Source organism: Carcharhinus amblyrhynchos, chromosome 5, assembly GCF_965287045.1.
Source record: "Carcharhinus amblyrhynchos chromosome 5, sCarAmb.v2.hapA, whole genome shotgun sequence".
In the NCBI taxonomy this organism is placed as follows: Eukaryota; Metazoa; Chordata; class Chondrichthyes; order Carcharhiniformes; family Carcharhinidae; genus Carcharhinus; species Carcharhinus amblyrhynchos.
In genome coordinates this window covers 59,209,577-59,233,452 of record NC_137328.1, presented here as the reverse complement: position 1 = coordinate 59,233,452, position 23,876 = coordinate 59,209,577, and the positions used below count along the sequence as shown (strand labels likewise).

General features: G+C 41.0%; 1 protein-coding gene across 10 annotated transcripts in view; it reads left to right on the top strand.

The window, feature by feature from the left end:
• Nucleotides 1-23,719, top strand: part of LOC145343060 (transducin-like enhancer protein 4) — a 180,229-nt gene extending 156,510 nt beyond the window's left edge. For 9 of the 10 annotated variants that reach the window (XM_080188867.1, XM_080188866.1, XM_080188865.1 and 6 more), the window contains 5 exons: nt 576-823; nt 7,076-7,223; nt 9,100-9,250; nt 11,030-11,106; nt 12,327-23,719. In XM_080188867.1, coding sequence (XP_080044993.1) covers nt 576-823; nt 7,076-7,223; nt 9,100-9,250; nt 11,030-11,106; nt 12,327-12,434 — 732 coding nt within the window. In that variant the 3' untranslated portion in view covers nt 12,435-23,719. The remainder of the gene's footprint in view (nt 1-575; nt 824-7,075; nt 7,224-9,099; nt 9,251-11,029; nt 11,107-12,326) is intronic. The other variant, XR_013886679.1, reaches the window with a different exon arrangement.
• Nucleotides 23,720-23,876: the final 157 nt, after the last annotated feature.

The following is a 23,876-nucleotide window of genomic DNA, read 5'->3' as shown; positions in this document are numbered from 1 at the left end:
GTTTAGCCGCAATGTTAGTTCTCCACCTATATGACAATTTGGTGCTGGTGTATTTATAAGCTGGAAAATATTAAACCATGTTTAACAGGAGCAGGTTTAAGATTAGTTTTTAATCTTGGGATTTGGCTGTTCACTTTGATGCATTTCCTCAAATTATAGCACATAGATTACAGTTATGTATGCTAGTCTTGGGTTTTATCTGCTGATTATTTATTTGGTTATTATAGTTCTCATTAATATAACTAAATCTATGTTTATCCATTAGTTTCACTTAAAAGAGATACAACTATCAGGAAAGATGCTCTATTTTTCAAAATTTCTGATGAGTGGAGTAAACATTCATAATATGAAACCCCTAACTTTGGATGATAATTCTGATGACACGTTTGATTACACTGGGTGTGTAATTTAATTTCAAAATTATTTAATAGTAAAATCCCAATGCATTTCATTTTATCTTTAAATATATTACGTAGAAATAGTTAACATAGATTAAATCGCTTATTTATTCTGGAGACCATATTTTATTTGCCTTTTTCATGTAAGCAATTGCTTAATGACTTCTATCTTAATAGAACAGAGACAATTACATCCGATCATGCAAGTTGCTTCCTGATGGTCGCACCCTGATTGTTGGTGGGGAAGCCAGCACGTTATCTATTTGGGACCTGGCAGCTCCAACTCCACGTATAAAAGCAGAGTTGACCTCCTCTGCTCCTGCCTGCTACGCTTTGGCTATCAGCCCTGACTCCAAGGTCTGTTTCTCCTGCTGTAGTGATGGTAATATCGCTGTCTGGGACCTGCACAATCAGACTTTAGTCAGGTAGGAATTGAAAATGTTCCAGAAAATCTGAATGCTGCTGCTTGTAATTTGTGTTGTGCATGTTTGAAGAGTCAAACAGGCAGGAGGTTAATTGTTTAAAATAAAAATTAAAAACTTCAGATGCACAATGCAGTTTTAACCTTTTTTTAAAGTTTCTTGATTAAGAACATAAGAAATAGGAGCAGGAGTAGGCCATCTGGCTCTTTGAGCCTGCCCCGCCATTCAATAAGATCATGGCTGATCTGTCGTGGCTCAGTTCCACATTCCCGCCCTCTCCCCATAACCCTTAATCCCCTCTCTTATCAAAAACCCATCAACCCGCATCTTAAAAATATTTAGCGAGGCAGCCTCCACCACTTCAACGGGCAGAGATTAGTCACAAGTAAGGCTTACATTTGCACTGCAATGAAGTTACTGTGACGTCCCCCTAGTCACCACACTCTGGCGCCTCTTCCAGTCAATGTACCTAACCAGCACGTTTTTCAGACAATGGGAGGAAACAGGAGCACCTGGAGGAAACCCATGCAGACATGGGGAGAACATGCAAGCTCCACACAGGCAGTGCCCCAAGCTGGGAATTGAATCCGGATCCCTGGCACTGTTAGGCAACAGTGCTAACTGCTGTGCCACCCATAGCTAAAAGTTTAAGTATGGCTCAGTTAGTATAACCATTCTGAGTTTGTACGTCATGGATTCGAGCTCCAATACAGGGTACATAGGTCTGGGTTTTCACCAAATCGGTTTGACTCAGGAGATCTTTTAAAAAATGGCAGGTGTGATTCCAGGATACCTGGGCTGTGCCTTTTAAAGATGTGGGCTGCTTCCTGTCAAAAGCTTGCATTGGGCACTGAAGACATGACTAGCTCCATTATAGGTATCTCCTATTCCTTCGCAATCTTCATGGAAAGACACGCTCTTAGAGGAGTCACAAACCTTAGTTTATATGAAGGGACCATTTAAAAGGTAAGTTCGAAGAACCTTTCATACCCTCTTTCCCAAGTTGTACCATTCTCCCCCATGCTCCCTAAGCCAAGCTCTGCCCTTCCACCAACCTCCATGTCCCTCATGCTGCAGTGCTAAGCTCTGTCCTGCCACCCATGCCTCATGGGCCTACATGCCCCCATGATCTGACATCCCTCTACCCAGCTCTGCTCTTATAACCACCCTCATATCCTTATGCCACGTCCATGCCAAACACTGCCCTTCTATCCACTCCCATAATCCCTCATTCCCCTATCCCAAGCTCTGACCTTCCACCCACCCCCAAGGACTCCTTATGGCCCTACCTTCGTGCCCATTGATCCATTGTACACGTAGTCGAATGAGTGAACTTTATAATGTAAAGTAGGATGTGTAATTTGAATAAAGTCCTTGGGGGAAAAATGTCATTTGTTAAGAACTTTTCCCCATGTTTGGAAAATGTCAGATGTACAAGCTAATGTAAGTGTCAATTATCCAGGTCCTTTGAAGTTTCAAAAACCACAAACCCTGGAAGCCACTTGTATAAAAAGAAGTCATGAAATTGAAAGCAGAGATTAGAGAGCCTGAGCTGTCAAATCAAACAATGTTTCTTCTGGGGAACAGTTGTTCCATTATTCTAATGACTCTCTCAACCAAGCCTCATTATATATTATTGAAGGGACAGGGAGAATCCCTGTCAGTATCTGAGATTTGAATGATCAGAATGCCCAACCAGGCTACAAGTGGGAAGATGTGCAAAGAACACATTGCCAAGTTCATTAGGCAGCCAGCTGCTCAGAAGGAAACCTCCTGCCGGTAATGGGGAAATGACTAACAGATGTCAGAATGCTCTGCAGGAAAGGAAGAGTCTTGGGCATTAGGAGGATATGAAAATTGAAAAAGGGGCAGAATGGTGCAGAATCCAGATCCTCAATGGAAGATCCACTGCTGAAGACTGAATTATCTGTAGGTGACTGTGACCCAGTGCCTTAAGGGACAATGACTCTTTAGGCAAATGGTCATTAAGATCTGTGCCCTCATCACTGAAGACTTGCAGCACTATACCCTGTAGGTTGCTGTGCCCTGTCCATCACTGTCAAAGTTTCTGTGCACTTGAAAGAAGCCAGAAGCAAAGAAATTCAAGGATCAGCAGCAGATATTGGTACCATTTGTACACCACTGCATTCCACTGGTCACAGATGTCCTCTTTCATTTAAAGACAGGCACAATCTTACAGAGACAGGGGGTATTAATGTATCAGCAATTGCGTGCTTTCACAATTACACTGTTAGCTAATTGCATTGTTGAAGACAGGCAATGGATCATTGGCTCAGCCAGCAGAGGAGTATAAATGGACAGAGCCATAACAATTGGGGTTTGGTGAATCATGAGGAATTTGTAACTCTGCTGAGTTGTATGGTGTAAACTTGCTGAAAGTAAAAGACAAACTATTGTATTATTTCTCCACCATATTCTATTAATGATCTTAATAGGGGGCATTGAGTTTTGTCTCCATTGCTGAATGTCCCCCGATACAAGACATCATAATGTGCCCATGTGGCCAACTGGGCAGCCAATGACTGGCCAGTGAAATTCTTCATCAGGAAGGGCGACCATTCCATCATTATCTAAGTGCTCTGTGACCACAGCAAGAGTTTCCTCCGCGGCCTGGTTTTTGCTGGCTCTGTGGCCAATAACCCCCCAGTTAATAAGTCAGTGCAGCACCTGTCCACAGTGATGGCCCTGCAGCAATTTAACATTGGGAGCAGTGTTAATTGCTTTAAGGTGAGATGCCACTTTTGCAGGAAGAAGTCTTGCATTGGAGATCTACTGACCAGTTAGATGGCTGGTATCTCTATAGGTCCAGCAGAGGCAACTGAGATTACAAGCAGACCAACCATGCCGAGGAATGCAGGGTAAGTCTGGCATCAGAAAACTCAGTGAAGGGAGTGGGAGGCTGAGTTCAAGAAGTTGTGAGCAGGGTTAATGGGGAGAACCCCTTGTTGGGGGCCAGGGACCCACAAAGGCAATCCCCCCTATCGACTCCCAACCCCAATCCCAATCACCCCTTATTTGACACCAGCCTGCACAATTAAATCTGCTGGGCCTGGCTTGGTCCAGCTCTTGCAATAGGTAAAATACCAATGGGAGAGGATTAAAGCCCTAAGAACATAAGAAATAGGAGCAGGGGTAGGCCATCTAGCCCCTCGAGCCTGCCCCGCCATTCAATAAAATCATGGCTGATCTGTCGTGGCTCAGTTCCACATTCCCGCCCTTTCCCCATAACCCTTAATCCCCTTGCCTATCAAAAACCTATTAACCTGTGTCTTAAAAATATTGAGCGAGGCAGCCTCCACCACTTCAATGAGCAGAGAATTCCAGAGATTCACCACCCTTTGAGTGAAGAAGTTCCTCCTCAACTCTGTTCTAAACCGCCCCCCCTTTATCCTGAGGCTGTGCCCTGTAGTCCTTTCTGAGAGGGAAGAGCCTCTCCACCTCTATCCTATCCATCCCATTCAATATCTTATACGTCTCAATGAGATCTCCCCTCGTTCTTCTAAACTCTAACGAGTACAAGCCTAGTTTATTCAGCCTCTCCTCATAGTTCAACCCCCTCAACTCCGGAATAAGCCTAGTAAACCTCCTCTGCACTCCCTCCAAGGCCAAAATATCCTTGCGTAAGTGCGGCGACCAAAACTGCACACGGTACTGCAGCTGCGGCCTCACCAGTGCCCTGTACAGCTGCAGCAAGACCTCCCTACTTTTATATTCAATCCCCCTCGCTATGAAGGCCAGCATCCCATTTGCCTTCCTGACCACCTGCAGGCTGGGTTTTTGCGACTCATGCACAAGGACCCCGAGGTCCCTCTGCACCGTCGCATGCTGCAGTTTTTCGCCACATAAGTAATAGTCCTTCCTACCATTATTCCTACAAAAGTGGACAACCTCACATTTGCCAACATTAAATTCCATTTGCCAGTTCCTGGCCCATTCGCCCAGCCTATCTGGATCCTTCTGCAGACTCTCCACACCCTCCGCACAATTTGCCGTTCCACCAATCTTGGTGTCATCAGCAAATTTCGACACCATACACTCTGTTCCCTCCTCCAGATCATCTATATAAATGATGAATAGCTGAGGCCCCAGCACCGACCCCTGGGGCACTCCACTAGTCACCAACTGCCAATCCGAATAGCACCCATTGACCCCCACTCTCTGCCTCCTATTTGACAGCCAATCCTCTATCCACGCAAACAGCCTACCCCCAACTCCATGCCCCCTGACCTTTTGCAATAACCTCTTGTGAGGCACCTTGTCAAACGCCTTCTAAAAATCAAGAAAGACCACATCCACCGGCTCTCCTCTATCCACCGCCCTAGACACATCCTCATAGAACTCCAATAAGTTCATCAGACACGACTTCCCCTTAACGAAACCGTGCTGCGTCTGCTCTACCAAACAATTCTCCTCAAGATGCCTCGCTATTTTCTCCTTGATCACGGATTCTAACATTTTACCTACAACAGACATTAAACTAACCGGCCTATAATTCCCCGCCTTTTGCCTGCCACCCGTCTTAAACAACGGCGTAACATTAGCCGTTTTCCAATCTTCCGGCACTTCCCCGGAATCCAGCGACGTTTGGAAAATAATCACCAAGGCATCCACTATCACCTCTGCCGTTTCCTTCAGAACCCTTGGATGCATTCCATCTGGTCCTGGGGACTTGTCTACAATCAGTCCCTCCAGTCTGTCGAGCACCGCCTCTCTAGTAACAATAATGTCATTCAGGCCCTCCACTCCTACCATCTTTCCATCACTAACACCTGGCAAATTATTCACGTCCTCCTCCGTGAAGACCGAAACAAAAAAGTTATTCAAGCCTCAGCCATTTCCCCATCCCCTACCACTAAGTCCCCCTTCTCATCCTCTAAGGGTCCAACGTTCACCCTAGCCAGCCTCTTCCTTTTTATGTATTTATAAAAACTCTTGCTATCCTTTTTTATATTAAGCGCTAGCCCAGCTTCATAGTTTATCCTACCCTTCTTTATCAACTTCTTTGTCATTCTTTGTGATATTAATTGACCATTTAATAACCTCCACAGGCTCAATGATTGGTGGGCTGCCTGACACTTTTCCCACACCCTGTAAAATTTCAGACAGGTCGAGGTAGTCAGATAGGCATTGGAAAGGCTACCTGCTGCCCCCCCGCCAACACACACACACACACACACACACACACACACACACACACACACACACACACACACCCTTCAGTCCTATCTATGTGTTTGTTTTCCTGGCAGTTGCCATGAATCTTTCATCCTCTGCCAGCCCAGGCTGCCTCTGATCTTCACCCTGATCCCAACGTACATGGCTAGATAGATCCTCAGAGATAAGGGGTACTCCTTGAAAAGAGAGCTACTTACCCCTCTGTGGGGCTCCATATAGAGGCACAAAAGTGATATGACCAAAGCCACTTGTTCTTTTTGACAACTAATGGCATTCTGAAGATGCAGTTATGGTGCCTGGACCAGTTGGGTGCTTTCCTCTAATACTGTTGAAAGGTCCCAGTTATTGTGGTGGTCTGCCGTGTGCTCCATAACATGATCCTTCAGAGAGGTGTGGACAATGAGGCCCTGGAAGATGACAGCTCAGTAGGGAACGAGCAGGAGGTGAAAGTGGAGACAGAGGGAATTCACACTGAATGGAGAGGTGCCCCCGCTACAAATGAGGTGACCCCCTTCCTGCCATCCTCTAGGAAGAGGACCTCCTTTTCTCTGTCACTACCTGCAGCACTAGAATGAAATGCTGGGCTAACATAGCCCATGTGCCAGGCCTCTGATTCTCCTGTGATATCTTTCATCCTTCTGATGCAGTGGAAAGCTTTAGTACAAACTACAGATTTCTTCTATAGGGCAATCAGCAGCCTTAGTGTTGGCTGACATGGGTGTCTAAGAGTCCCACATTTAATCAAACCCACTTCTGTTTCAACCTTTACTGACAGTAAATGGACAGGGAACCCATCTCCATCCCTACCCGAAATTCTAAACTTCAATCAGTTTCCCTCTGGATATGAATTCCTGACCTACTTCCTGCCTCTATGATGAAAGTTCAACAATGTTTCCGTGTAACATACTTGGGCTTTTAGGAAAGCTTTGAATAATGTCCCTTACCAATCTTTTAAAGGGTGGCTATTTCTTCTAATGTATAAAATTGACATGTGTATTATGCGGCAAGTCAGTCAATGAGGAAATGTACTCAAATCCATTGTTTTCTTGATATGAACAGGCAATTCCAGGGTCACACCGATGGAGCCAGCTGTATTGACATTTCAAATGATGGCACAAAACTTTGGACAGGAGGTTTAGACAATACGGTGAGATCTTGGGATCTCCGTGAAGGAAGGCAGCTACAGCAGCATGACTTCACATCTCAGGTGTGTATGCAGAGAGTAGAAGAATTTGAAAATAAATTGTAAGACAGTAAAATAAGAGCTTCAGATAACTAAACAAAGAATGCAAACTTGAAGTGGTTCCTGAATGTCAAATAAATATAAACTATTGCAGCAAAATAAGATTGAAACAATCCAGACATGTGCTATCGATTCTGCATCAATTGATTTAGGAAATATACCAACGTTACATTTGGAATGGGAATCACTATAGCAAAGGCAGGAGAGAAATTGACTGGCCATGTTCTATAAAATGGAAAGGACAGGTGAAAATTGACAGAAACAAGTTACTTCTCTCCAGTAATGATAAAACAAGAGAGAGACCTCCACACCAACTACCAAGACCATTTGTTTCCAAGACAATGTATCAGCAATCTTTGTTCCTAAGGGCAATCCTACAATGGAACAAGCTGCCAAATAATTATAGCCCCAGCACTTGAAATCTTCAAGGCTCACCTTTATGTTATTTCTGTTTAAAAAGTTTCATCATTAGGAACCATAGCAGACCATGCCTGGTTTAGCTAGCACCACCCACATAAATGTTGGTGGAAAACAATGTGATGCCGGCACAGCTATAAAACAGAAGCTTTATGGTCGAAAAAGTTATCGGATATGCTTCATGTATATTTGTAAAGACTCAAAGTTGTGTTCTGCATTCTTTTATTTAGTTCAATGGCACTAAGGTGTTGCAGTTACTCTTAGCATAAACAAACACATTATACTGGTGGAAACTGTCCAGAGTGTTGCCATACTGCTATCTATCAGCACTGATGATTTGATACTATAGGATGTTAATCGCTTCACCATCTAGGTTCTACAGTCATCAGCAATCTGTCATTTGCTGCTGTCATAACACACAGATTGCAAGAGCTACGGCTAAAATATCCAAACTGAGTAAGGGAGTGTGGAGTAATAGCAACCTGATTAAGAACACCAAACTGCAAGTTTACCAAGCCTGCATACTCAGGCTTCTTCTACAGTGGTGAGACTGGAGGAGAAAATGCTGAACAGCTTCCATCTTCACTGTCTCAGATGTATCCTTGGCATTTCCTGGCAGGACAAGGTTGCAAGCCTGAAGTCCTGGATGGAACATGGTAATTCCATCAGCATGCACTCATTGCTAAGCCAATGACATCTGTGCTGGCCCAGCCATGTTCTTCAAATGGATGACCGCCATATACACAAAAACATTCTGTACAGTGAATTGCCATTTGGGTCATGATCCAAATATCTGCTATAAGAACACCACCTGCAAGCAAGATATGAAGGTGGCAGACACCAACATTGACAACTGGGAGACAGATGCTGATGGCATCTGGTGAAACCTGAAGGCTGACTGGAGGGGTTTTGGAAGAGGTGCGCAGAAACAAAAAGCTCAGCTGGCTAAGAAGAGGATTCAGGGAAAACAGAGCTCAACGAATCCTGCACCTTTTCAGCCCACCATCTTCCTCTACAGTAAATGGGTCTAAGACTGCAATGCTCAAGTGGGGTTCCTGAGCCATATCAGGTGATGCTTGAATACAAGTTGACCACCATGGCACAAGCTATCATCTTATGAGACTGAAGGCTCAACTGGAAGCTGTTGTTTCCAACACTTAGCGACATCTTGAGGATAGTATTTGGAATTAATTCAATTAAAAATTCATGTTTTTGAATTTGTTATTTATCACAATGGCATGCTTTATCTGAAAGCAAGAGCTAAACTTTGCTGCATTGCCTTTGGGATGACTACAGGACTCCATTAATAGGTTATTAGAATTATTCTAGGTTATTGCAGAATTATTCTAGGGCAATCACAGAACTTTTAATTGGTCCTTTATTTACAAAATGATCTGTTTAGTTATTTTTTTTCTACTCCTAGATATTTTCATTGGGATATTGTCCCACTGGAGAGTGGCTCGCAGTTGGAATGGAAAACAGCAATGTAGAGGTCCTGCATGTGACAAAACCAGACAAATACCAATTGCACCTCCATGAGAGCTGTGTGCTATCCCTTAAGTTTGCTCATTGTGGTAATTCTTTATAATACTGCTTATTGTCTTATCATTTGTGCTGATGATATTGCATATTCAACTGCTCTTAAAAGTGGAAAAAACTCATGATTTTCAATATCTGAAGGACTTCTCCCCTCTTGTCTTGTAGCACAGAGAAGGGGGAAGGACAAGAATTATTAGTTTAAATTTGAATTTGGTGGGCGGTGGCTAGAACAGTGACAATCCATTTTGACCTCTGTTAACATGATGTCAAGGAGATTTTAACTCCCAGGCTTCAACTGCCATCCCCAGTTATGTTTACACATGGAGCTTACAGGCAGTGGCAGCTGACTGGCAGAATGAAGGAAGTATCCCTGGCATTTGGTTAAGTAGTTTCTGACCCCAAATCCCCTTCTCGCTAGTTGGCCCTGATGGGAAAGACACAACTACTTCACTACTCAAGCCCATAATTAAAATAGCAGTTGGGCTCCGATAACATCATCAGAGTCCGAGTATCCGCTGGTTTCCAGCAGGCATCCTTCTCACCTGCTCACATGAGTAAATTAATCCTATGTGATCAATGTGGGATGTCAGCACATGAGTCCCTCAAGAGTTGTTAAATGCTTGTCCAATTGTACAGACTGGGCAGGATTATAATCTCCCTTATCAAGAATTGTTCTTCCCTGAGAAGGGAGGTCCTCTATTTGGTTCTGTATGGATAGTCAAAAGGAAAGAACTGTCAAAAGCGGAACCGACTTTGATTACTTACATCAGTTTGCTGCCAAAGGGGAATTAACCTTTTCTTCCTCCCCCTGTTGCTCTGGATTCTAGTGCTAATCTTTACAGTGCAGAATATTGTAGTAATTCAGTTGGCAGTACTTTTTCCTCTTCATAAAAATATTTAAGATGACTATAGAATCACATTTGGGGCAGAAAATAAGAGAAGTGATTCAGAACAGTATTTTTAATGCACCTGGCCTCAGGCAAAATTTTAGAGGCCAGCTTACAAACAGCAAGTTTTAAACACATTTTGAACTATTGGTATTACAGTTCTAAACATCCTCAAGCCAACATTTTCCTTTTCAGAATTAAGCACTCCTCTAAATCATCAATAATCTAGCTATGCAATTCAAAGTCTATCTGTGTGTGCATAAATATGGCAATTTTAACAGACTGCTTGCATAATAATCATGTGCACAATTCCCCATCTACGTTCTCCCTTTCCCAACCTTATAAAAGTGCTAATTGATAATGAAAGCCCTTTGGTAACTCTTCATTACTTCCTTTTAATTTACTTTGGTATTTTCTGGGTTTTATTTTTCTTTAAAGTGAGTCTAAGCAAAGAAAAAATGTCCTTTTGATTATCTTATGTGGTAGGTTTGATCTATCAGCGAAAAGGGTCAATTTTCATAATTTAGGTTCACCCTGAATTATTTAGGAATAAATCTACAAAAGATAAAGGACTTAAATGCTAATAATTCAATTGTAGACACGTTGCTGTTGTTCCATTAAACTACTAAATTTTCAAAATTAAGAAATAGCTTCTCAAATTCAGTTAAATATACCTATCTATTGGCAATAGTGAGCCATGTAGACATGTGATAGAGGAAGGTTCAAAGCTTAATGTATAAAGAAGTAGATGCATCAGGAAATGAAAGTTTGTTTTGACAAATTTGAATCCAGAGATACAAGTTTTTGCAGGAAATGGTGTAATTAATGGTGTAAATATTTACTTTTAAGAAAATAAAGTTTAGTGATTATAACCCAAAAAACAGTTTCTTAAAATTGTAAACTGTTGTGTTCAAAACTAATTTTTAGGTAAGTGGTTTGTAAGCACTGGGAAGGATAATCTGCTGAATGCCTGGAGAACACCTTATGGAGCAAGCATATTTCAGGTAAGGATAATTCATTTATAATTATTATAGAAAGCAGTCAGCTTCAGAGATTTCTCCTCCTCACTTGTTCATTTGTGCTAATCTGTTTCCCTGACGATGCTACTTTACTCTGCCTATCAAAGTGCATTTAGACATTTAAGGAAGGGTTGTCTAGCGATTATAAGCTGAGCTGAGGTTGTCCCGGTACATCAGAACACTGTCTTTTCTTGAATTTGGATTGAAAACAAGCCAGGACTATTGAGATGGAAGTTGACTCCATATGCCAACTACAAAGATTAAGAAATGAGTTCAGGGAGTCTTAATCCCTTTTCCATTGAGGCTTAGTTCATAGCACATAACAGTTGCTCTGATGAAGCTTTACAGTGTATTGGTCATACTATGTTGTTGACCACCACACCATGCCACAAAAAAGATTTATGCATTTGAAAGGGTGCAGTGAAGAATATCAAGTATCATCCCAAGTATGAGGAAAGATGTGAGCACTTTACGTTTTCGACTCATGAATATCATACACCCTAAGGAAGCCAGCACAATGTTTTGCTAGTGTAAATTAACAGACGAGAAAATTGGATAAGTTCCTTTTCGAACATGCAAGCATTCCCACTTGCATTTCCTGTGGCTTCCAAGCAGTCCAACTCCGTATACCCAAATTGCTCAATTAGCTTGCAGTTTTTATTGTGCATCAGGTCTATTGGATTCTAGATTCCAGAACTTCAATTTCCACTGGGGTACTTTAAATAACTGCAACCAATAGTTTATGTTGGACAATTTTGCGGAAGCAATGTTTGTACAACAGGCAAAGTGAATTGTTCTATGAAGTCCACTATGTCTATACTGCAAGCTAGGAATCAGCGACAAACAATTTTGTTGTAAGTAGGGATTCTTGACTTCATTTTACAGATGGGTTGAACATATGGCCCATCCTGCCAGGAAAACAGTGGCAGTGGAAATAGTGGAAGAGAAAGAAACACAAACTACTTGGTGGGGCCAGTAGCGTTGCCTCATTGACCAAACAGCACTGCCATTGAAATTGAGGTTTTACCAGCAATGGAACATTAAGTTAAATGTGATTTTGCTAAATTCTATATACTGATGAAATCTGTCCTTGTCTAATCTGTAACAAAATGCTAATTGGCGCTAAGTGCTCCATAATAAGATGGAAAAAACTTATTTCCTTTCGCTTTCATTGATTTGGTGCTTTTTTTTCCAAATCTTTACAGTCCAAGGAGTCCTCTTCAGTGCTGAGCTGCGACATCTCAGTGGATGATAAATACATTGTCACTGGCTCTGGGGACAAGAAGGCTACAGTCTATGAAGTTATTTATTAGGAATGGAGCCTGAACACAAAGATACCTTTCACTATAGCACTTTTGTTAGATTTGATCTTTATGGCTGACTTTGCAAAACAAAGACTTCAACGTCCCTGTCATCATTTCTCAGCTCTGTGCTGTATTTGATCATAATTTCTGGACACAACCACCTAATGTACAAAACCCACTAAATCCAACTACTGAATGGATGGGACAAGCTTCTTTTGCCATTAATTGAATGAAGGACCAGAAGGTTTCAACTATTTATTTTGTTTTTCAAGACTTTTTATAATTAATTTCACCGAAGCGCTCCCAGCCTTGGTGATAAAGGTTAGTTACACTATTTGGGAAAGGGGATGGAGGGTGGTACTTTGTTTCAGTATTGATTAGTATTATGTGTCTTATTATTTCTCCACTGTATTACAAAATTGATGAGATATTTTAAATAGGACTATCAAGTTAAAAAATAATATTCTTCACAATTGCCAAAAGTGAAGCCTGCCGATAATGTGAAGCTAAGGCAACAGAAATCTTCAGATTTGATAGGTCCTAGAATGATCATTTACTGGTTTAAAATCTATTCATATTGTTCTATCAGAAGGCCACAGGCTTGAAAATAACAAAAATGATATCATTTCACAATATACTCCAGATATTGTGAAAAATAGGGCAGATATGAAACATGCTGACTGGCGCAGGTGTTTCACAAACTGGAAAAACAATCAATCAGAAATTATTAAGCTCCACAAAATAATTTTATATTCCCTGAAAAGTAACTACTACAAAACTGACCAATCAAATTCCTGTTCTTTTTGAAACAAAAACTCTAGAGCAGCTAAATTTGCTCGCCTGCTCACCACACCATATATCCCTAAAATTTTAGTTTTGTACTGGAACATGCAAAAATGAAATCTGAACATATTTACTCAACTTATCCATTCCATATTTTATTTCCCACACAATAGCATCCTCTCCTTCAGGGTGTTTGTTTCACTTTTGTCCATTATCCATAGTTTAGATCCATCAGTTAGTCTTTGGGATTGATATGCTTTGGGTCTCTGCACATGCCTTACTGCCCTTTACCTTCCCACTCTTTAACTTTCAGGCAGTTAAAATACACCCTCAAAATGCTGTCAACCAGCATCTGCTTCCCAGGCCGTGGTTTTGCCTTCTCAATCCTATCCTAGATTCTTTGCACTCTCTGATCATTTCTTAAGTGCTCTTGAAATGCTCCCTAACTTGCCTTCCTTCTCCTTAACTGATGAATGACTGTCTCAATCTACTTAAGCCCTCTTCCACCCTGAAAGTTAGTCCTGGTCCCTGTAAACTCTTCTTACTTTCTGACCTTATTGGTCCCAGTTTCACTTCACAGCTTCATTGTTTCTCCCTCCCTGACCCTGCTTGCCACATTCTGTCCTATGAGCATTGTTATGGGAAGTCAGCTAATGACTTATGAAAAATAGACTTTTATGTTAGCAAAACAATCTAACATGATTTCAAGTTGAGGTTGGGTGAAGGATAAAGGGGGGAAGGAAGTCAACTGTAACTGATTGTCTAATAAGTCTAATGAAGATGCTTTATCTATTGTGGTAGTTGGAGGCTTTGTGTGTGGGTTTGTGACTGATGTTCATGATCAGCCTTTACGTAGATTTGAATGTCAATTGGATTTACATCCAGTGCACCAACACTAATATAGTGCGTCATATGTACATGCACAATAATGGAAGAATAAAGTGAGTTACAATCAAGGGCTGTCATGAACTGTCCAGACATTGCTGAATGAAACCTAAGATTAATGTACTGCTTCCAATGGACTTACGGCTGCTTCTAAATTACAGTACCTCCTCACTATAACACTTGGATATATCATTACCTCTGTGGAGCATGTATTGTTTATGGCTCATTCACTAATGTGCCTCTCACTATTCCATTTCTTATATAGCCTCTGAAAATTTATCTTTGGCCCAGATTATCATCAGAATTTCGGTTATTCCTGTTTCACTTCATTTAAGTATTGCATCCAGAAAAATCAAGCAGACATCAATAGACTTCCCATCGCTGTTATTTTAAACATTGATATTGTTCTTTGCTACCCACATGGACCTTATTTCCATTGAAGAAAGTTTACGTTTCCAGTCTAATTCTTCCAGCTAACTTTAGGTGACATTTTCTGACCTCTCTTATGCCAGCTTCTATTGTAATGCTGTGAACTTTTTCATCTGTCAATGTTTGCATGGGAAAGAAATGTTGACTGCAGTACTTTAGTAGCAAGATATTTTCAACAAACTCCTGCAAATTGGAAGCACAAAACCAAATGAAAGAGATAACTGGATTCCAGGGATCAATCTAACAGGAAGTAATCCTCTACTGAAGATGCAACATTAGGTTTGATTTCCAGTTCCTCATCAAGTTAGTTAGTTGCTACTAACTCATGATAAACAGATTCTACCACAGCACAATGGATGCACTACCTCCGGCAGCCATTTCAATCTTATACCTCTGGGAGTCTCTCTATTAATTAGTGATATGGAAATCCTCTTCCAGGCTGTGACTGCAGCCATTAACCTTGTTCCAGTTGTGATCTGTGAATCTTGATGGTCTTGATGATCATCCAAGTACTGATCTAACACTAATGGCCAAAAATCAAGGAGGGAGAGTTGGGGAGTGGAGACCAGAGATGAACTGGGTACAGCAATTAATCTAAAATTGGAAAAGTTGGCCCCTCATCCCGCAGTCAACACTTTTGGAGACCACCACTTGAGCAGTAAGTGCTTTTGCATTTGTGGGTTTTACGGACCAGAAATTGAGTTACCTCAATTTTCATGCGCCTGAGTTGATCATTCGCAAATTGCCTGTGCCCATTCATGTCTGGATGGGCACATGCAAATTTGGTACACCTGCCTCCTCTGAATGTTGAACAATGCCTGACCAAGTAGATCCCACACTGCAGTCTTCACAGTGCTTTTAAGTTGGGGAGTCCAAATGGATTGCTCACAAACCATGTGGTGTAGCCAGAATGCTCCTCTTAAAGGCAGGCTGTCCCATATAAATAGAAGCTCCACTGAAGAAGATTGTTGCAATTTAACTCCTGGTAAAATGCAAACCAAGACAGAAAGGGAGTTCTAGGATGAAAAATGCAGTTTGGAAGCATGAATGGAGGAGGTGGACAGGAGAAGGATGCCACATTTCTATAGAAACTGCTAGACTCTTGAGGAAAACCAGTGAGAGAGAATGAGACCAGGTGACCAGGGAGTTTACAACATTCTCACCTGCTTTTAATGCCTTGAAATGGAAGGGATTTTCACTCTTTAACGGCATTATTTTCTTCATTACTGTTATTTTGCTACCATCAATTTTGGTTAATCCATTCCCCAATTCAATATTAGCTTTCTTGGGGCTTTTAGCACATTGACCTCTTCCACTACTATAAATACTCCTGCAAAGTAATTATTCGACCTCTCCAGCATTTCCTCACTTTCATTGACAATATCACTGACATGTTTTCAAGTAGCCCATACTGCTGTAACCACCGTTTATGATATTGACCCACATTTTTCCTCCTGAGTCAGGTAGTGTAGCCAGTAAATTTGCTGGCTCAACTGTTAAGGAGCACAGAGGAATCTCTAATTGGCAAAGGGCATGTCACCCACCTTGTTTTCACAGCCTCTGCTCCAACTTCCTGTCATACTGCAAGCCCAAAGCCACTTCCATTGCTGTCCAATACCTTTCATAGCCTTTGTGTGGTTAGGTCACCTACTCCTCTGCCTCTCCACCCCCTCCTCTGACACTCTGTCTCCCCCAAATCCTGAGAGAATGCAGAAACACACTGTGGTTAATTCAAGAATTTATCGTAATACCATTAAGAACACATGAACTCTTCGAGATGCTTTGCAGTAGAAAAAGTTCTTAAAAATGACCTTCTCTGCATTTTGGGTGCCTGGTTCTTTAGAACACGTCCTTCAGCAGAATGCTTGTAGTTTGTGGAATGATCTGTGGATTTGTTGTAAGGAAAGGCATTGTCCAAATTATAGATCTTGGCATCACATCAGCCTATGGATTGTGTTCCCTCAGTGATATCATTGATTCAAGGCCTTCCGATTCATGCTACCGTGTGCACCTTTCTTACAGCATGGGTGTGCAGGAAACTGTCAACAGTGCAAAATCAGTGTCTCAAGGCCTCCATAGTGCTGCCAAAATTGGAATACATATTTGTGACCTACATTACAGATTTACTTCAGTTCAGTTTCAGTGATTATCTCTGTGATGAATGTAACATACACTGTTAATTCAAATGTTCCTTCCTTACCCAATATCTAGGTAAGTTATAGTGATATTACACAGAGAACCCTTGTCACAGTATTCTATTATTGAAATATACCACTTGCTATTTCTGATCCACAATACAAAGTTTAAATGTACCCTCTTAGTAGACATGAGTGGATGCTGTATTGCTGGAGTGCAGTCATGCAGAAACCAAGGCCATCTCTGCCTTGTCAAGTGGCTATAAACAATCCCATTGAACTATTCAAAGAACAGGAAAGTTTTCCAAGCATTTTAATTAGTATTTGTTCTTCAACCAAGAGAAGAAAACAGATGAACTAATCAATTTTCTCATTTAACTATGGGACTATACAAATTAGCTGTTGTGTTTGCATGCAAAATAGTAACTATCAGTGGAATTTTCGTTGCTCTCCGCTTTGAGGTGATGCACTGCTCATTGGATTTTATGGTCTCACTGTTGCCAATGAGATTTCCCATTGAATGCACGCTTCGCTGCCGTGAAACCTGTGGCGGGGGTGCATCGTTGACGAGCCCGTAAAATCTCACTAGTCTGAACGGCAGCAAGATTTCGGCACATATTTCAAAAGTAATTTTCTGATTGTGGAGTGTTTTGCTACATCCAGGGAAATGAAAACATAATTTAAAGTTTTCTTTTTTTTAATATTCTGTATTCCAGACTGCACCTGGTCTTCAAGTCATTCTATAATTTTAGATCCATTGTTTTGATGATTGTTTCTTATTACAAGCAAACAATCAAAAAATAATAATGGTGATTTTATCATAACCTGTCAGAAGGGAGCAGGATGGGTTTGCATCAGATTCCCATTTTATCTGTTCAGTCAGGCAGGATATAAATCAGGCTCCAGTTCAAACTTGCTTGACCCCATCTCGTGTATGAGATAAAAATCTGTTTTATTGAGAGGAATTTTAATCTCCAAAGTGAGTGAATTTTGGTCAGGTGAGATGTAAATATATTAAAATTCTCAAACCTGGATCCCGTCTGCCTCAAATGCATTCACTTCCAGTTTTGATGACAGCAATGTGTCTCGTTTGTCTTTCTTCCAGGTTTAACCCTGGCCAACTGAGTTTCCTGGACCTCGAGAAAACCCAGCAGTGAAAAGGAGGCAAGGACTCCTATATAGCAGAAGTAAATGCCTTTCTGGCACTGTTTGTGGACTGTAGGATCAACAGTGTTTCCTCCAAGCCCTGCTTTCTCTCTCTGTTGCTCGTATACTATTCTGAACAATGTACAATATAATATACACTTTGGTCCCCTATTTCCTCTAATTTAAAATTCTCTTCATTTTTAAATCCCTTCCTGCTGTGATCTTTCCTATCTATTTAACCGCCTCATCACTCCTGCAAGAAGATTTTTGTATCCTTCTGCCTCTATGTTTTGTACATGCTTTGCTCTGTTTACCTGACTATAGAGGCCACTTTGTCAACCATTTAGGGTCTAAATTCTGGAAATCCTTCCTAAACCTCTTCTTCTATCCAGCTCCCCCATCTTTTTAAAGGCCCTCCTTCAAACCCACTTCTTGATTAAAGTTTTGATCATCACACATACTTCACTATCAAGTGTTCTGGGAATGATTCTGTTAAAGACTGTACATATAAGGAAGTTATTGTTCCTTAAATCTTTGCCTGGATCAGCAAGCTGATTTGATCGAAGATAAAATATAAATATTTTGTGGAGAGCCAATATGAGAACTATGATTGTCCAAAGAAAGGATCACTGCAGAGCATTGACCCATGGAGTTCTTCATCAGTCTCTGTTTTCCCAAGGAAGGTGAGGCAGCTTTGTGTGCATTGGGAGTTAAACCTCCTAAAAGTGATATTGGCTTGGGGATACCAGTCAGACTCCTTTCCAGTTCTCACCCGAGTAGAAATGAAGACAAGAAACTTTCAATCTGTTGTGTAGGTAATTTGAAAGGTTAATGGATACTGTTTTAACCTTTAGTTTTGGATTTTCCAGCCAGGGAGCCTGTTTTCCAAACTATCACTAACTTGTCAGAGTCACTGAGGTGAACATACAAGAAGTTGAGCTTCTTAAGTGAAAGTGACTAGCTGGGAAAGTTTTGATCAGTGAAACTGAAGAGCTTCAGTCATGGCCGGGTGAAAGGCTGCTGCTCAGAGCACTTCTTCTCAGAGAATGCTTTAATTGCTAAGCAGGTGATAACTACTTGGAAGCTACTTCACCTGTCCAGCACTTCACTCACTCAGAGTCATGCTTTCTTGCTGAGTACCTTCACCAGAGTGTGGGACCATGTTATACAGCTGGACCTTGCATGTCTGACAAGATGCAGCACCACCACCAATGACACCAGTGGCAGCTGGACCACCAACTACATTCTTGTATGTTGTATACCCATCCACAGAACAGAGTTGATGGAAACCAGGTTTCAGCTGAAAGGAGGTGAGAGACCCTCAGCATTGGATCAGCTCTCCCACCGTGTCTGGGCACCAGTACCTCAGGAGGCTCAGACTCTCACTGCAGATTGTTAATCTTCAGCCTTCTGGAATAAGATCTCTTTCCCCATGGTGCAGGAAAGCACACTTTACCAGTGGTTGATAATGTACCTGTCGCTGAATAATGGCCACTTCCACCCTGTCTCCAACTCTGAATCTCTGCCTCTCCCCAAGATTGCGTGTCTCTTTTCCTGCAAGGAGAGGAAGCAGAAAGGTTGTCCACTTCTCCTTGTCCTCGGGAGAGTTCACCTCACTTCAGTCTGTCAGAACCAGCAACAGACCTCCAGATAAGAATGAGAGACCCAGGGAGCAGCCTTTCCTGTAGTTGCTTTCTCTCCATTCCTGTAGTTGCTGAAAAATCCAAAAATTGCAACTTATGTGGGGGAGATTGACAGCCTCTAATACTTCTGGAGGATGGGTCGCCCCAAAACTTACTGGAGGGATGTGGAAGGAAGCCGATTATTTTTTGCAGATCGGACGTCCTTTCCCAATCTCTGTGGAGCTGGCCTTGCCGTTTTTTTGGAAAATTCTACCCCACGTTTTCAACTCTTTTGCAGAATGTACTTTAATTCTCCATATCAAGACTTCCCTAAATTGGACTTAAGTCTTGAATTCACCTTACATTTTTAGGTACAACATTCTTCAGCAATGGAGAATTTGAAAAATAAAATGCATGTTCAAGTGTATATGCTGCTATTCATATAAACTCTATGCTCAGTATTGTAATTCTATGAATTTGAGCAAATATACAGACATTTTAGACTCAAAATCTACTTGGTTGGGCCAGAGATTTTCTCAATTCAACATCACAAGGATCAGACCCAAGCCTTTATGGTACTGCATGTACCTCCTTCAGTTCAATCCAATTGAAAATGATGATGTATAATCCTAGTATCCTGCTTGACCTGACCTCATGTCTAACCCATCTCCAGATTATCACCTATCTCTGTGCCTACCTGACCCCTCCTTTCATTGAAACATTTGTTCATTTCAAGATAAAAGCAAAATACTGTGTTTGCTGGAATCTGAAACAAAAATAGAAAATGCTGGAAAATCTTAGCGGGTCTGACAGCATCTGTGAGAGATCATTCCAAGGCCTGATTTCTCCTAGTGCCACTCCATGCAAATTCCAAATTGTGCAGAATTCAATGGTTTATATCCAAAATCTTGCACATCTACCCATCCCAACACATTGGTCTTATCAAATATGTGAAGGTTTTAAATCATTCAATGGCTCCATTCTGTCTATGGAAGGGTTGTGTCAGTTCCACCTCCAGGCTTCCACAATTTTTGTTCAGATTCTGTGGCACAATGGTTAGTACTGCTGCCTCACGGCGCCAGGAACCCAGGTTCAATTCCAGCCTCAGGTCACTGCCTCTGTGGTGTTTGCACATTCTTCCCGTGTCTGCATGGGTTTCCTCCGGGTGCTCCAGTTTCCTCCCACAGGCCAAAGATGTGCGTTAGCCATTTGCCATGCTAAATTGTTCCTTAGTGTCAAGGAGAATAGCAGATAAATACCTGGGGTTATGGGGATAGGGCATGGGTGGGATTGTTGTTGGTGCAGGCTTAGTAGGCTGAATAGCCTCCTGCACTGTAAGGATTCTAGAATTGTACACCTCCCTTCTCTCTGCTCTACCACCAATGACAATTTTCAACCATTAAATCCTTGAATTCTGGAAAACCCTCCTTAAAATTCTTTGCTATTCTACCTCTATGCTTCACGAAAGACTTCTACTAAAGCTTTTTAGGGGTGTTTTGATCACTTCCTATTCCTTGTTCAACATCATCGTACTTGGAAAGCTGAAACTTCTTGTTCATGTGGAAGATATCGTGTGCATATAGGAACTTGCTGTTGATCATGAAAAGGATCATGAGAGTGGAAGCAAAGAGAAGAATCCACTTTTTAGTGATCACCCAGTCATGTTTAGCTGAAGAATTTTCAAATGTGAGCCATTGTGTATTTTGGCCAATGTGCATATTTATATAGTTCCGTTTTTGGAAAAGTTTCATTAAATGTTAATATTTAATTATTCTGTTCAATTAAATACAAAGTTCCAAATGCCTTTGGAAAGGGGTAGAAAGATAAAACAATGCAGGATGTGTTTCCCCTCTGCTAATATAGACATTCTTGTTGGATTCTACAGCACAGCACAGATTTTCATCTTTATTAGCTCATGACAGTGCAAACAGGCAAATTGGACTAGAAGAAGAGGGAGTCCGCAAAGGAAGCGCTTGGCCAATTCTTATTCCATTATGTTAAAAGGAAGAAAAGTCCGAATGGCACCATTATTTACATGCAATCCTCTCAGCCCGATTTTACTCTCTCTGTCCCAACAGCTGGTGTTTGACACTGAAGTGGCTCTGGCAAAATTCCGCCCTAACTGCTCATAACTTTGAGGTAACACTTCGTGTAAACAATATAATCATAGTTACAACTAGACTGGGTAGCAATCAATATTTTTTCGTACAGAAGGAAAAACTTGCCAATAGATCATCAATGGATTTCCTATTTTTACCCCTTAATTAGGGTTGAAGGCAGTGAATCAGGAGGTCAGGTTTTTAAATGTCCAGATGTTGCAAATGCCAACTTACACAGAAATGAACTTGTGATTGGCTATCAAAATAAAACTCTTTGTTCCAGTGAAGAAAAGTCAGTTACGGTGGGACTTGTATTCACCCTAAGACCAGTGGGGAAATCAACTCTGCTGGTTATGACATTGGAGAGCTCTTTTCTCATGGCAGTGAACAGATTAAACTTTCTATAACCCTGTATTCTTAACATTAGATTGTATCCAACTTGTTTGACACAAGGAGGAAGTCAATCCTGTAATCCATTCCAGGCACTATGCCTTTGCTAAGACTAGTGCTTGATGTATACTGTGGTCTACCACTGGATCTAAATCCATGGCTGAGCATTGTTTTAGTTTTGTTATGCTGTCTGAACAAAGCATTAAAAAGAATAGCCACCACTGTAGATAGTTATGGAGTCACGGACACTGCAGTGACCAACAGTTTTCCATAATTGTATGATACATAAGTTTAGATCCTAGACTAATAACTACTTGGCTTGAGGCCAGCAGTTAAATGTTTAAACTCTGCAGCCTGCAGCGTGCCAATGGAAAAATGATAAGGGCATTATTGAATGACAACCTAACTTGTTAATGTGCAGTGGTAGTGATGATGTTTGTGCCCTTCAAAGCATTACTTTTTTTTTGCAAGATTATCAAACTTTGACATTATAATAGTGCTGTTTATTTTGAAAGGGAAATACGAAAACACACAGGCTATGTGAAAAGCGGACTAATAGTTAAGATGTGAGATGCAGTGCTGAGCATCACTCTAGAATGTTGGCCATTTTATAACCTATACATTGGATGTGCTGTCCGCCCTGAGGTATTCATTGCAATGATACTAAGAACTATTCTGTGAAGTGCATTTATGTTGTGAGTGATAGTCCTGTGACTGCTATATTTTTATGCACACAATTAGACAAACCTGTGGTCCTAATGACCGTAAATAATGGCCTTAGTTCTATAAGGTAACACAAATCTAGCACTGGAAGGTGATTGAGTAGGTTTATAAGAGAAATTAAAATTGTTGTACACTTAAATGATTGCTAAGTGTTGGCTATCTTTTTCTTTTCTCCTTCCTCATTTCCTCTCTTCCATGTTAAACTCGTCAAGGCCTCCCCTCTTCCCATCCCCCCCAACCCCCCTCTCAGCCCCGCTGCCCACCTCCACCCACCCCAAAAGGAAACCAGCTATGCTTCTCAATTAGATGCAGAAGATGTGAGAATCCGATTTGGGTGTTGGGCTCCTTGGCCTTTATGGTGGATCAACTGACTTCCAGGAAGTTGTCCATGACATTGATAATTATGGTTTTTAATGTTGTAGTTAAATCTCTTAGAATAATTGCAAACATTTATTATATTAATTCTTATCTGCCTATAGTCTTTATACTACTGTTTAGAAAAAAGATAAATGATATGTGCCTGTTAATGGGGTGGTTCCGAGGCATACAGCTTTTCACCCTTACTATCCAGTTTTCAACCATAATGCTAAGATTTATAGAGCTACCAAATTGCTGTTATAACAGAAGCAAGCAAAAAGAAAAAAATGGCTAATTAAGGAATGAGTTTCTTTGTACACATGCATTATGTACTACTGAAAGTGCCCTGTGGTCAACATGTTAGCTTTTTAATCCCCTTTTCTTCATTAGAAAAATTGTTATATTTAAAAGTTTCTTAAAATCTGTAGTTATGTTTTATAACTAATGGATGGACAAATATGCATTTCCATTCCTGTATGTTTACTGGATATTTAAAAGGAACTAGTCACATGTGACTACAGTTGTTACAAAAGGTGACAGTAGGACAGAAGTGTAAAATGCTGCAGGACTGCACTGGATATTCATAAGTGTACAAGAAAATAGTTATCTTTGTTTTAATTAAAGCAAAGACCTTAAACACTGGAAATGTAACCTCAATTAGTCTGTCTCTAGTGGTCTCTGTACTGTAACATAATTCTTTTAATATAACATGCTGTTTCACTGTTTTGGTCTGTGGTTATTATTGCATTGCATTGTAACTGTAACATTGGCAACTATTGCCAGAATGACTGTTGGAGGTATAACTTGATAGAATATCTAAACTCCATAGAAATTACTGCTGAATGCAATTTGCCATTGAACCCAAGATATAAGTCCAGGTCC